Genomic DNA, 13157 nt, shown 5'->3' on the forward strand with positions numbered 1-13157 from the left:
TCAGGAAAATTTGGATAAAAAGCTGGAAAAATCAGGGAATTTTAAAGAAAAGCTGGAAATTTTTTCATGGATATTTTTTTTAAATTCACAAATTTAAATTATTTGCTAATTTTCTTAATTTAAATTATTTTATCCATTATACCCACATTTTTTAGACACAAATGTATTTCCAAACAGTTAAAATATCATCAACTTAGCTATACTTTGCTTGCAGTTAAATTGCATTAATGCTAATTCTTTCTATTTTAATCGTTTATAACATATTTTAATTTAAAAGAAAGGTTTTTTTTAGAACTAACTATATATTAATATTTAATTTTACTGTTTTGTTGGTAAATATTTGATTTTCAATTCAAAATTCGAATTGTATAGATATCGAAAGTTCGTAATGTTGTTTGCATTCCAGAGATGATATTTCCAAAACTATCTCTCCTTTTACCCTAAAAAGCTGGGAAAGACTAAGGAATATATAGGAAACATATTAAATTATAAGCATAAAATATAAATTTTTTTTTATTCATATGTGTTTAGTCGGAAGAACGAAAACGAAACTTAGTGATTTAGTTGTGCGCTGTACAAGATTCTAGTTGTTAAAACAAAAACAAAAAACTTTGTGTTTAGATTTGAATTCCTCAAATGTTTTAATTTCAAATAAAATCAAGAAAGTATAAAATTTAAGGAATTTTATCTACTTGTTTTTCTATAGAGTACAGAACAAAAAATTAGGCAATTTTACATTTGTGACATTTATTTTTGTATACTGAATCTCTTAAAATAATAGTGCTAATTCAAAACAACATTATTTAAAAATTTGATTTGAGATATTGGCTGAAAGAAAATATGATCAATGAATTTTATAAAAAGCACTGGTAAGATAAAATACAGTATAATGTAGTATACAGTATAGCTCTCTATTGAAATGTAATTACAGGGACTAACAAAAGTGTTGGCACACTTATGACTTTCAATGAAATAAGACTATCCATTAATTAAAATAAATGTTTCAGAATGTATATTTAATAATAAAAAATGCATTCTGTTCCTAACAAAACTGTATGTAATATTTTAAAAACAGGAGAGTTTATTTTTATGAAGTCAATTATCAAAAAGTGCCAAAAACTTTATCCTACGAAAGTAATCATACACTTTCAAAGAAAGAAAGAAAAAAAAACTCTGTCTATTAGTATATATTTAAATTTTTCCTTAAATTAACGTTTAGTTGAGTTTCCTTTCGCATGTGCAATAGCTTTTATAAGTTTGTAAATACATGTAACTATTATTATTTATTTTTTTTTGTCAGATGAAATTCGTGCAAAATATATTTTTTTTTTTAAATTTCAGAGAAACTTTTAAAACGCTCAATTGCAAATTTATGAATTTTTTCACAAATTTTATAATTTTAAGCTCTGATATTAAGTCCTTTTAAGCATTTTATCACATATTACCCAGTGCAATAGGACACAATAAATTAATTTAACATATATAAATTAATGTAACAATTTAACATATTACGACCACGAGCCATTTTAAATGATAAAATAAAATTTTACAGAGTTATCCAGCAAAAATTTAAATATGATTTTGCTATCATAAGTTTGATACTAAATTCAGAAATGCCAACTATTACAGATTTACCGTAATTATTACGGATTTTATGGCAACATTACGCTATTACGGGCTACTCCCCCAAAATTACAGAAAAATACTTTTTGACTCATCCAAAAGTTTAATTTTTATTGTATAATTATTCCCTTTAAGTATCAATCTCATTGAATCGTATCGGTCGATGAGGACGGTGATCCGAAATGCGTTTTTGGATGCAGTAAGATTGCTCCTTTTAAATGTAGCGCTTCTAACTTTCGCATCGATGACGTCGCGCTCTCGTTCCATCATGTCAACAGCACAGAAATAAGTGGTACTTACTGTTGGCATAAACATTGTCACTCTATTTTTTAATGAAGATTTTCAAGTGAACAACTTGAAAAATTTTATGCTGATGTTAGGGAGTTTTACAAGGCAGCTTGTTGCTACATCCAGAGAAAGTTACCTTTAGACAATTAGATGTTAAAACATGCAGAAATAGCTAACATACGTTTAAAGACAGGTATCTTTTTCATCGGTGCAATATTTTGCTTATAGATACCGGCATATATTTTCAAATGAAGAATATTGTAAATTGGGAGAAGAATTCGCAGCATACAAGTTTCAAGATTTTTCCACTATAAATTTTACAAGAATGGATAGTGCATGGAATGAAATTTCCAAACTAATTTAGGAACTGACACTTTGTCTTCTCTTCTTAGAGAAAAAAAATGCATTTACAAACAAAAAAGTGTGTTTTGAAAGGAAATTTTCTGATGCTGACATAAAAAAAAATTTATTGAAGTTTCAGTTTCTTATTTTGTGTTCTATTATACAAGTATGTATTTATGTACCTTTTTAGGTGTATCTTAAACTCAAATTTTATCTTTTTTTAAACAGAACAGTTTTGGAATATTAATTATTAAAATAAATATATAATGAATTAATTCTTATTAATTTTTAATTTATAATACCATTAAAATAAACATTAAATCTTTAATATTAAAATTATGAGGTAAAACTTTATTATTACTGAAAATCATAAGTTATGTGTGATTATTACTGAAATCATAATTTTCAAATTGGCATCTCTGTAAATTGCAAAGAAATAAATAATAAATCAAATGAAAAATAATTAAATAAAAGAAAATTAAAGCAATCGACAATAATTTTTATTCTGAAAACCGAAAACATTTAACAGTACCATGACTTTCTCGGGGGGGGGGGGGGATTTGTTACTATTTGATTAGTGATATCTTAAAAATTAACTTTTGCTTTGTTTTTAAAATATTCCTTAAAGCAGTTTTGTTAAAAATAGATCATATATCTTATTATCAAATAACCATTGTGAAATATTCATTTTATTTAATGAATTTTTATTTCCTATTTCAATAAAAGTTATAGGTGAACGAACACTTTTGGGAGCCACTGTAATTATGAAAATTTATTGATAAATAATCACCTGAAATGGTTTTTAATGAAAATATATTAAACAATACTTATCCAAGGTTTTATTGGTCATTCTGTTTTTGCCATTTTGTAGGTACTGGTACACTTTGAGCAAATACAACTTAAAGTAACACATTCAAAAAAAATTATTCAATAAAAACAATATGTTCTACAAGCTGAACTTATTATTTTCTCCACATGTCTTAATTTTTTAAAAATTAATGCTGTACCAAAACATTAAAAAAATAAAAAAAAAAATTTTTTTTTTTTTCAAGATATGTTTTAAAAAAATGACAATTTGAATAAAATATTTTATAATATAGGCACTTTCCTTGTACACATCCTACACTTTATAAGAAAAGAAAAAAACATGGACCTGGAAATTTTAAGAGTTTTACCTGCAAAACATGGAAAAATCAGGGAAATTTGAAATCTGATTTGAGTGGCCACCCTGATTGTGTCTAATATGTGCAGGGAAAACACAGGGAATTTCTTTTATGCAGATATTAGTGGCAACCCTAAACATGCAATTTAGAAGAGATTCCTTTCATTCTCTTGTGTATCCATTAATTATTATTATGTTGTAAAATTTTAATCTAATAATTTCAGGTGGTGATAGCAGCATTTTATTATAATCCTAATCTTCTTCTGGATACCTTAGAAAAAATGAATGTACCCAATGCTACGGAACATTTTGTACAGCAGTGGATAAAAGATGTAGATTGCTTTCTTGGGTGAGTTATGTACTTTTATAAACCTTTGCAAAATAAGAACCAAAGTCTTGTTGCACACTGGTAATGTGTATTCAAACTAGGCACACTGGTTATGCCAAAATCTGTATGTAGCTAAGATCCAGTTAATGGTTTGATTTAGTTCAAATGCACTGTAATTTCCATTATCGAATTGTCTCTGTATTTTTCAGTATCAAGGAATTGCATTAGTTAGGATAAAAATTAATCTTATTAGTTTTTTTTTCCACTCAACACATAACTTTAAGATAATTGCATTCTTTTGCAATTAATATTTCCAATTACAAATTTTTTTTAAAATTTTAAATCAACTGTTTCTGTAGAAAACCTAGATGCAGCTGATACAAGTTTTCAGTGCTTTTCTCCCCTAAAGAATATGTGCAATAGAAGAAAGAGTTTTAAAAAAAAAAAAAATCAGTGTTACAACATAGCAATAATCAAAATATTTGTATTAATTTTTTTTATTCAAAGTACTTTAAATTATGTTATTCCAATTTTAGGTTGCATGACAGAAAAATCTGTGTGTTAGGATTGTGTACATTAGTATCTACCCCTATTTGTAAAACCAAAATTAGCAATGATTGTTTGCCAAAGATAATTCCATCTGTATTGCTATTGTTTGATGGTCTCAAGAGAGCTTATGCGTGTAAGTACTCTAAATTTATTTTTCTAATTTTGTGTAGCTATATGTATTTTGTGTATATGTAGTTTGTTTAAAGTAAGAAATCCCCTAGCCGTTCTTCTGGGTCTGTGGCGGTGGATATGGTAATGAGGTATAACTATTTCAAGTAGCGGGCTGGGATCATTGTTTAGGACAGGTTTTGGCTCAGGTCGGCGAGAGAGGGGGAATCTTTTTCTTCGGTCTATTGTGGTAGCTCTGGAGCAGGGGTCGCCAAACTTTTTTCATCATCGACCCCTATGTAATTTTTCGAAATCTCCATCGACCCCCACAAAAGTAATTTTCTGTTAATTAAAATAAAACTCTATTAGATACTGTGTTTGTACATTTATTTTATGATTTTAAACATTTATTAAAGTAATAGTACATTGTGTAACAATAGTTTTATGAAAAATATATTAATATTGAAATTTAAATACCTTATTATTAAATAATAAGTAATTATGCATAAGTAGATATAATAAGTAAAGTAACTAAAGATTTACTGCTTCTTGATGTTTTTTTTTTTTTGCAAGGTTCGCTATATTGGGTTCAAAATTGGTCAATTTTGTAATTTTCGTTAAAAAAAATACAAAGTGTGCTATAGTTTTGTCGCGGGCTGTACTAATCCATGTTATTAATGCTTACCTTCTTTTTTGGGCATTGATAATTAAAATTGATATCTAAACCAAACGAATGGTTTTATCGAAACAATAATTATCCAAAACTATAAAAGTTTTAATAATGACACTGCAAATATTCAACACAGTTTGGAAAGATAGCTGAAACTGCGTATGATATTTGCATTTGTAACGTCAATTCGCAAATTTTACGTTCTTAATTGGGTATACTATAGCCTACGTCACAGATCGTGTTATTCCTACTAAATTTAACTAGTAAACAGCAATTTCTGCGAACCTGATTTCTAGCAACAAGTAAAAGCATCAAACGAAGTGTCTTGTTATAAATCGCTACTCGCCAGGTTGGAATTGTATTAGTCTAGTTCCTTTGGAAATAATTTATATTGTTGTTTTACCGAAGTTTATGAATTTAGTAAGCATATTTAAAACTCGGTTTATTAATTAAACTAAAAGGTAAATGTTATTCCTAGTAAGTGGAAGTAGTTGTGCTTTTTTCATATTATACCCAATTAGGTATGTGTGATTTGCGTATTGAGAACTGTTTTTTTTTTCGACCCACAATCAATCCTTCTGATTCGGATCGACCCCCATTCGCCCCCCTGTCTCAGATCGACCCCCGCTTTTGTTAAATAGACCCCTGGGGGTCTATATAGACCACTTTGGCGACCTCTGCTCTAGAGTGAAGAAATGCTGCCCTTCCTGAAATGCAGTATTCTTGTTTCCGTAACAGCAGACAGCCTAAGACTTAGTGGCAAGGAGGTTTCTCACCGTACACAAACTATACATGACTTGTTATTGTTGACAATATCTATTGCTATTGTAGACAGCAAAAAATCATTGTCAAATGATAGAATATTCTTACTGAACTTATTATTATTATTATTTTGATACTATGATTGATTAAACTTAGTTATTTTAAATTTTTTTTAAAATCTAACTTCAATTAAAATTATTTTATTATAGAAATTTAGTGTACGCGTTTTTTTTTTTTTTTTTTTTTCTTTTTTTAATAAAATTCCCATTAATCATTTCTATAAAGACCTTTGTAACAGACTATCAATTTGAAATTTAATAAATATTTTTAATTGTTTTTTAAAGACAAAGCTCAAGAGGAAGAAGATTCTGATGAAGAGGAGGAAGAAGATTTTGAACCTGGTAAGCTTTTATAGTGAAATACATTTTCATCAGTACACTCACACTGGGCATTTAGAAGTTTGGAATTAAATGATGATCATTAAGTTAATTTAAAACCTTTAAAGATGTTATAAAGGTAGTTTGATTGATGTATAATAAGAGGAAGAAGATATTAAAAATTTCATGTAAACAAAATTATAATGCAACTTTAGATATGTATGAACAAAAATCTTTTTCTTATCAATCTCTTTTCTATATTTTTTAATCCTTTTTATCATATCAAATTAAATTAAATTGTTGCTTTTACTTCATGCAGGTGTTTGATCTTTTCTACTAAAAGGCCTTAATTGTCTAAAACTCTTCTAGTTTTTAATTTTTATTTATTTATCATTCTTGGAGAGAAGAGTTTTAAATGTGCATGTTGATAGGTGGATAAAAGAGATTGAAAATTCATATTTTAATTAGGGACCTGCTTTTTGGAAAAGGGGGATAAAACCTCTATAATATAACATTATATTAAAGATATTGGAAATGCAATGCGAAAGGGTTGACTAAAATATCTTAATGATTTTTATAGGATTTACTTAAGAATGAACGAAAGTATAGCTACCCCCCCCCCCTCTAACTAAAAGAAAATGCCTTGTAGATTATATGTGTAGTAATACATACATGTGCAGTAATAACATGCTTAAAATATTGAAATTGGATTAAACAAATGGGAGTGTCCCAAAAAATAATAATCAATTAAGGTAAAATTACTTTAGAATGTAATTATAAAATGAGAAACTACTTAAAAAGGTGTAAAAAATTATCTGAAAATATGGGTTGATCTAGCAGTTTAAAAAGTGATAACTGAGATTCAAAATTATTATATTTTCTTTAGGATATCATAATTTGAAAAACCAACAGAAAACGACAAACAGCTGTGTGCCCCACAATCCCCATCTAGAAATAACTCAGCATTGATGAAATTATATATTATTGATGATATGTTTTTATTAGTGGTGGTAGATAAGTTTATTTAAATTGGGAATTTCACTTAGTTTCAAATGTTAACTGGCATAGTTCTTTATCTAATTATTTAAAATGATATTTATCTATATATGATATAGCCTGTGGAGGTAAATAAAAAGTAATTCTTTGTAGTGTTTCTTTTACAAATTTTTTTTATTTGATAATGCATGTTTTCTAAGCTCTGTTAAATATTATATAAATTGTTAACTTTGCACCAAAATCTAAATTTTACAAGCACTAACTATGCTTTTCTAATAATAAAAAGAATGTTTACTCCAAAACACATTTTTTTCTCCTCCAAAATTATGCTGCCGTAAATATGAAAATAACTCCTTTTCAATTAATAAAAATGTTAAAAAAAAAAAAAAAAAAAAAAAAAAAAAAAAAAAACACTGATACTGTCTTTAAAATTGTCTGCAGTTGCATTTAAATCAATCTTTGAGCCAATAAAAAAAAATGCTGATTTTTTTAACAAATTTTATAACTATTTTTAAGATTCTTTTACCTATTGATTGAATTTCAGAACTCAAATTATTCTAAAGTTAAGGGTGACACAGGCATGCACAAACATATATTATAGATTAAAGTATTAGCTTTGCTGTTTTGTTACAATCGTATAAACTTTCCCTCCTCTGAATCAAATGTTATGTCCCTTTAACATTACTTAAGATAGTTTTTTTTTCCTTTAGCACTTAATTATTTTTAATGTATAGTTGTTTTCAGATGTTTTGGCAAGTGATGAAGATGAAATCAATGAGGATGGTGATTATTTAGAGTCTCTGTCTAAAACCATAAAGAAGAAATCTCCTTTCCCTGTCACCTCATCTGTGATTGCTGATGATGATGAAACTTCAGATGACGAAGAAGCTTATGAAGAAGCAGAAGAAACAGCATTAGAAAGTTATGTCACACCTTTAGACGATGAAGACTGTGCTATAGATGAATATGTTATATTTAAAGAAATTATGCAAAGTAAATTAATATTCTTATTTTCAGATATTTTTCCATTAAGTTTTCACCTCTGTGATATTTAAAAGCCGTTTATACATGAAACTTTCTAATATGAATTCAGCTTTTTTCGTCTTTTAAACATATTCTTAATTTATTATTTTTTTTAAATCAATTTATTTGACTTAAATTAGATTTTTTTTTAAATTAACTGAGATTTTTTAAAGGATACTTTAAGAACTTAATATTCAATTTTTAATTAAACTATATGAATATAAATATAATGGAAATAATTAGAAAACTAAATCATAAAAATGCATTCAAAACTATATTACTGCATAATATGTATTGCTATTAACTACTGAAAAATAGGCCTAAAGTAAACAATTCGAAAACTTAGTATCAGGATTATTTTCTTAATTTTTTGAAATAGCAGAGTAAATTGTTCTGCCTTATACCTTACCTTGACTGTAGAATAACTAAGCCATTTTTTTAATATACATTACATATGTATAAATGTATTCATGACCCAAGAAAAAAATCTTTATTTATTTTATTATGTCATAATATTTGTCTTTTAATACTCGCTGTAGGTACTTTAAAATTCAGGTATATATTTGCAGTGTTAAAATAAAACGTATTTTTGACTAATATAATGAAATGTGTAAAATATAATAAAATTATAATTACATAGCTGTCAACCCCTAGTTATTAAAATGCTGAAGAACGACAAAAAAAATGCCTAAAAGTGCAGAAGCTGATTTCAATTATTTATTATTTCATAAATCCACTATAATATAAATGAGCATAAAAAAGAGAATAAACTCACCTTTTATTAAAGCAAAAAAGATTTTTGATCATCTACTTGCTGTTTCGTAGTTCTTGATTACATGAAAACATAATATTTTAAAACTCAATGCTATTTTATTATTTGCTCTTTTTAAGAAATTTTTACTTCCCACTTTACCTGCTCTGTTATGTTTTCTTTGTAAGAACAATTTGGTGCTTTGTCAGTTTTATGTACTGATCAAAGCTTTGGATCGTTCTCCTGACTGAAATATTGGGAACCTATTTCCCAGATAGCACCTACCTCCTATATTTTCGGGGTCAAAGATGCAAATCCGTTGGGGGGGGATATGTTTACTCAGAGAAAGTACATTTTTGTGTCTGATTTGATAACTTGAAATATCGTCTGCATTAAATAATTAGCATATGTGATGCCACCCCCTTGAATCATTAAGATTGAGTCTCAGAATGTGAAGAACTAACCATTAGATTGAAAGTTATTCTGGGTGGTCTGTTTTTTATTTTGTGCAATGTACATCGTGTATTCCAACATTAGATTTAGAAATGTATGGAAGTTCAAGAGAATAAGTCTCCTTAACAGCTTGTTAGCATTGTTTTCGTTCAGCCATAATAATTAAAAATGAACAAGATTAATCAAATGAGCAAATATATATTTCAATGCAGATCCATCGCATTTCTTTTTCTTCAATGTTGATTCCAGGAAGGGGTCTCTTCCCCTCCCCCCAGGCCATTACAGAGGAACAGCGAAGAAAATACATGCTCTTCTGCTTGCAAAAGTGAAAAAAATGGCTGAAATAAGTAAAAATGCGGAAGGGTTGGCAGCTATGTAATTGAACGCATGTTTTTTTGTTTTTTAATAAATGCATTATATTTTTATTTTAAATTTAATTAAAAGAAAGTCGTAAAGTTTTTTAAAATATCATTTCAAAATTGCTGTAATTTTTTTGTGCAATGTAATTATGACATTTTGCCAACCGAAAATTACCAATTGAGAACCAAATTTGCCAACACAGCAATATGTTCACAAAATATTTTTTAAATTATAAAAAAATTAAACTGAAATTAAATTTTTATTTTTGAGTTGGAGATATTTATTTTGAATAATTTCAAGATCTATATATGCTTGGATTGAAATGTTTGCATTTTTTTTATCTAAAATAACATGTGTTATATAATACATGCTGAGATGATTCCATGCTCCAATAACATGCTGAGTATGCTTAAAAGTATTTGTCATATTTCTAAGCATTCTCATTTAATATTTCTCATAGTTAATTAGCTTAATTGAAATGGTGATAATTTTCTGTTCCAAGTAAAAGGTCTACAAGTCAGCTAGAAATAATCTCAGAAAAGGTAGTATTATTAATGAACTTCTCAAACATTTATTTTTTAGGTCTTAAAACAAGTGATCCTAATTGGTACAATGTTCTCACATCTCACCTGACACCTGAGCAACAGAGAGCCTGCGAAGAAATATTTGTCCTAGCTGATCAAAGAAAAGCAGCTGCAGGTAAATTATTTTCATTGATAGAATGAGGCTGTGTAGTCCTGTAAAAATACAAGAAACTCTTTTTTTTTTTTTTTTTTTTTTTTTTTTTTTTTTTTTTTTTTTTTTTAAATGACAGAGTTTGAAGTTATCCCAATTTTTAGCTTTTTGTCCTGATATTTGTGTGTCTGCTGAACTTCTTCTTTTCTAATAATACGAATAGATTTTAAAATAATTTACTTGCAGAATCAACAGATTTAGATTTTCAATTCCATCTATTTATTTCAATTAATAATACATCAAAAAACCGTTCAATGGTTAAAACTTGGCGCCTGTCCACTATTTACATGTGTGGTTTAAACGTAACCTTACCAGTAGGATTCATTGTTTCAAATGTTTATACTGAATTTTGGGGTCATACACTTATTTATTATTTGAAACAAATACTGTAACAAATCTTGTAAGGGGAAGTTTTGTAATTTTAGATTTGTCCCTTTCATACCATATAAAACAATACAACACAACAACAATACGGTATTCATATCATGGAATTTTTAAAGGTGAGTCGATGAATCATCCACATTCAACCTAAAATATGCAAGAAGCAGGGGCCACAGAACAGAAAATTACTTGGAATTTAGCTAAAATTTCAAAAAAAAGTCAGGGGAAATGAATAAATTTATGTGCGATCTACTGAAAAGTCTGATATTTTTTTTCAAAAGCACTTTTTTCTTTCTTTCTTTTTTTAAAAAATAAAAAAATTGTTTCTGCCACAGCTTGCAAAATCCAAGAAATTATTTTCCCAAGTATTAATTCAGGGTTGCCACTCAAGGTGAAAAACCTAAAATATACATTTAATTTACCATGGCGTTATTTAAGTAGGATCAGTTGTTCCTTTTCTCTCGATTAAAATTAGTATAGTTAGCCCAATATAGCTGACACAAAAGTACCGTAATTGTGTTTTCTCTCAATATATTTTGTATGATATATACAGGGAATTTTTTTTTCTCTAGATTTGAGTGGCAGCCCTGGTTAAGGCAGGGTATCCGCACACCTGGAAAGTCATGAACTTTGGTATTGTGCAAAATTTGTCATGATTTTTGCTATAATTATTTATTCGTGAAAAATCATGGATTTGAAAGTCTAAAATGTAGCGGGTACCCTGTTAAGGGCACTCTTTTATTTTATATGCATGTCATTTCTATAAACTGTTTGGATACATGCTTATTTTTCTGTTAATTGATGTCACGTTATTTCTTCTAGAATCTAAACGAATAGAAAAAAGTGGTGGTTATGTGTTTCAAAATCAAACTGTTCCAACTTCATTCAATTTCGGTGGAACCCCTCTCTCATAGAAACTGGAAAAGAACTATTTAATAAAAAGAAAAGCCTCTCCTCACGTACGCTACAGATGCTCTTTGTTATGAATCAAGCTATTATGACTTTTCTTTCTCTATAAATCCCTGTTGTAAATTATTAGGTTTTTTTTTCCTCTTATTTATTATTCATAATTTTAGAATGTCGGATGGAGGGACAGCACTTCTATGCTTGAAGATTAATAATTGTGAGTGAAGTTGTGGTTATTTTTCATATGCTTATCAATTATATTTCGAATAAATATATAATTGATTTAAGATAATTAATAGACAGTCTTGTCTGTTATTGCTAAATTAGTCACAAAAAATGCATGTTTATCCATGATAGTTCCTTTGTAATAGTACATGGATTGCCAACTACACAATTTTTTGTAGTTTTTACTATGAGAATCATAAAAACTTTTGATAACTAACAGTACACTTTTTTCTGAAAGATTCCCCCCATATTATGACTTTGATGCAATTATGAAGTTTAGCACTTTTTTCTCATGTAGACATACTTATTTATTTGTTTGATACTTTTTTGCATTCTGTTAACACATATTAGACTTGCAGAATTATACTACTATATATTTATGAGTTTTTTGCTTTACATTTGTATTTTCATAAAAATAACCTAAACTATATATATTAAGCAAAAGTGCTGTCCTAAAATTTAACAGTCTTAAATTAGTTTTAACATAGTTTGTTTGTTTGTATTTTTTAAAAGAAAAAATATGGCAATGCTACCTCTGAGTCTTTTTTAGATACTTTTTTTAATTGAATTTTAAAATAATTTCCGTAACTAAAGGAAGTCATGTGCTTTCTATTTTCTCTTCCCTGCAAATTGTAAAAAGAAACATGGCAATATGTTTTTGTGATATTACGAAATGTACAGAATAAATGAATGCTGACATTAAATATTTTTGTATATATTTATCTATTCAATTCATTCTTTCCATTTGCAAAAGAAAAGAAAAAAAGAGTCCTATATCAATCATATGTTATCAGGTAAGGTTGTGTTAGCTGTGTTTCTTAAATTTAGTTTTTTAGAAGGAAAAAAAGTATATTTTTCAAAAGTATTTACTTTCTTGATATGATTCTGTAGCAAAATGTGTGCTACAACACTTTTATTTTCTCTTTTTGTTGTTAATTTCATTTAAGTTGGGTGAATCTTGTGTTGTGGTTTTTCTCTGCCTTTTAACAGGGATGACAACTGCTTCGCTTTGTTCTAAAGATTTTATAGATAGAGAGAGAAAAAAAATTAAGATTTCAGAATTTCTGAAAACTCTTGAAAGACTAGAGTATGCAATATCTGAAATAAAGTTGTGCCTT

The 13157-nt window shown here is 27.7% G+C and overlaps 1 protein-coding gene across 2 annotated transcripts in view; it reads left to right on the forward strand.

Moving 5' to 3' along the window:
- Window positions 1-12743, forward strand: part of msk (importin-7 msk) — a 44730-nt gene extending 31987 nt beyond the window's left edge. For both annotated transcript variants that reach the window (XM_043043235.3, XM_071178235.2), the window contains exons 18-23: window positions 3640-3764; window positions 4280-4425; window positions 6177-6233; window positions 7950-8198; window positions 10375-10491; window positions 11731-12743. In XM_043043235.3, coding sequence (XP_042899169.1) covers window positions 3640-3764; window positions 4280-4425; window positions 6177-6233; window positions 7950-8198; window positions 10375-10491; window positions 11731-11822 — 786 coding nt within the window. In that variant the 3' untranslated portion in view covers window positions 11823-12743. The remainder of the gene's footprint in view (window positions 1-3639; window positions 3765-4279; window positions 4426-6176; window positions 6234-7949; window positions 8199-10374; window positions 10492-11730) is intronic.
- The last annotated feature ends 414 nt before the right edge of the window (window positions 12744-13157 follow it).

Source organism: Parasteatoda tepidariorum, chromosome 6, assembly GCF_982258835.1.
Source record: "Parasteatoda tepidariorum strain Cologne lab strain chromosome 6, Ptep-v5.0, whole genome shotgun sequence".
In the NCBI taxonomy this organism is placed as follows: Eukaryota; Metazoa; Arthropoda; class Arachnida; order Araneae; family Theridiidae; genus Parasteatoda; species Parasteatoda tepidariorum.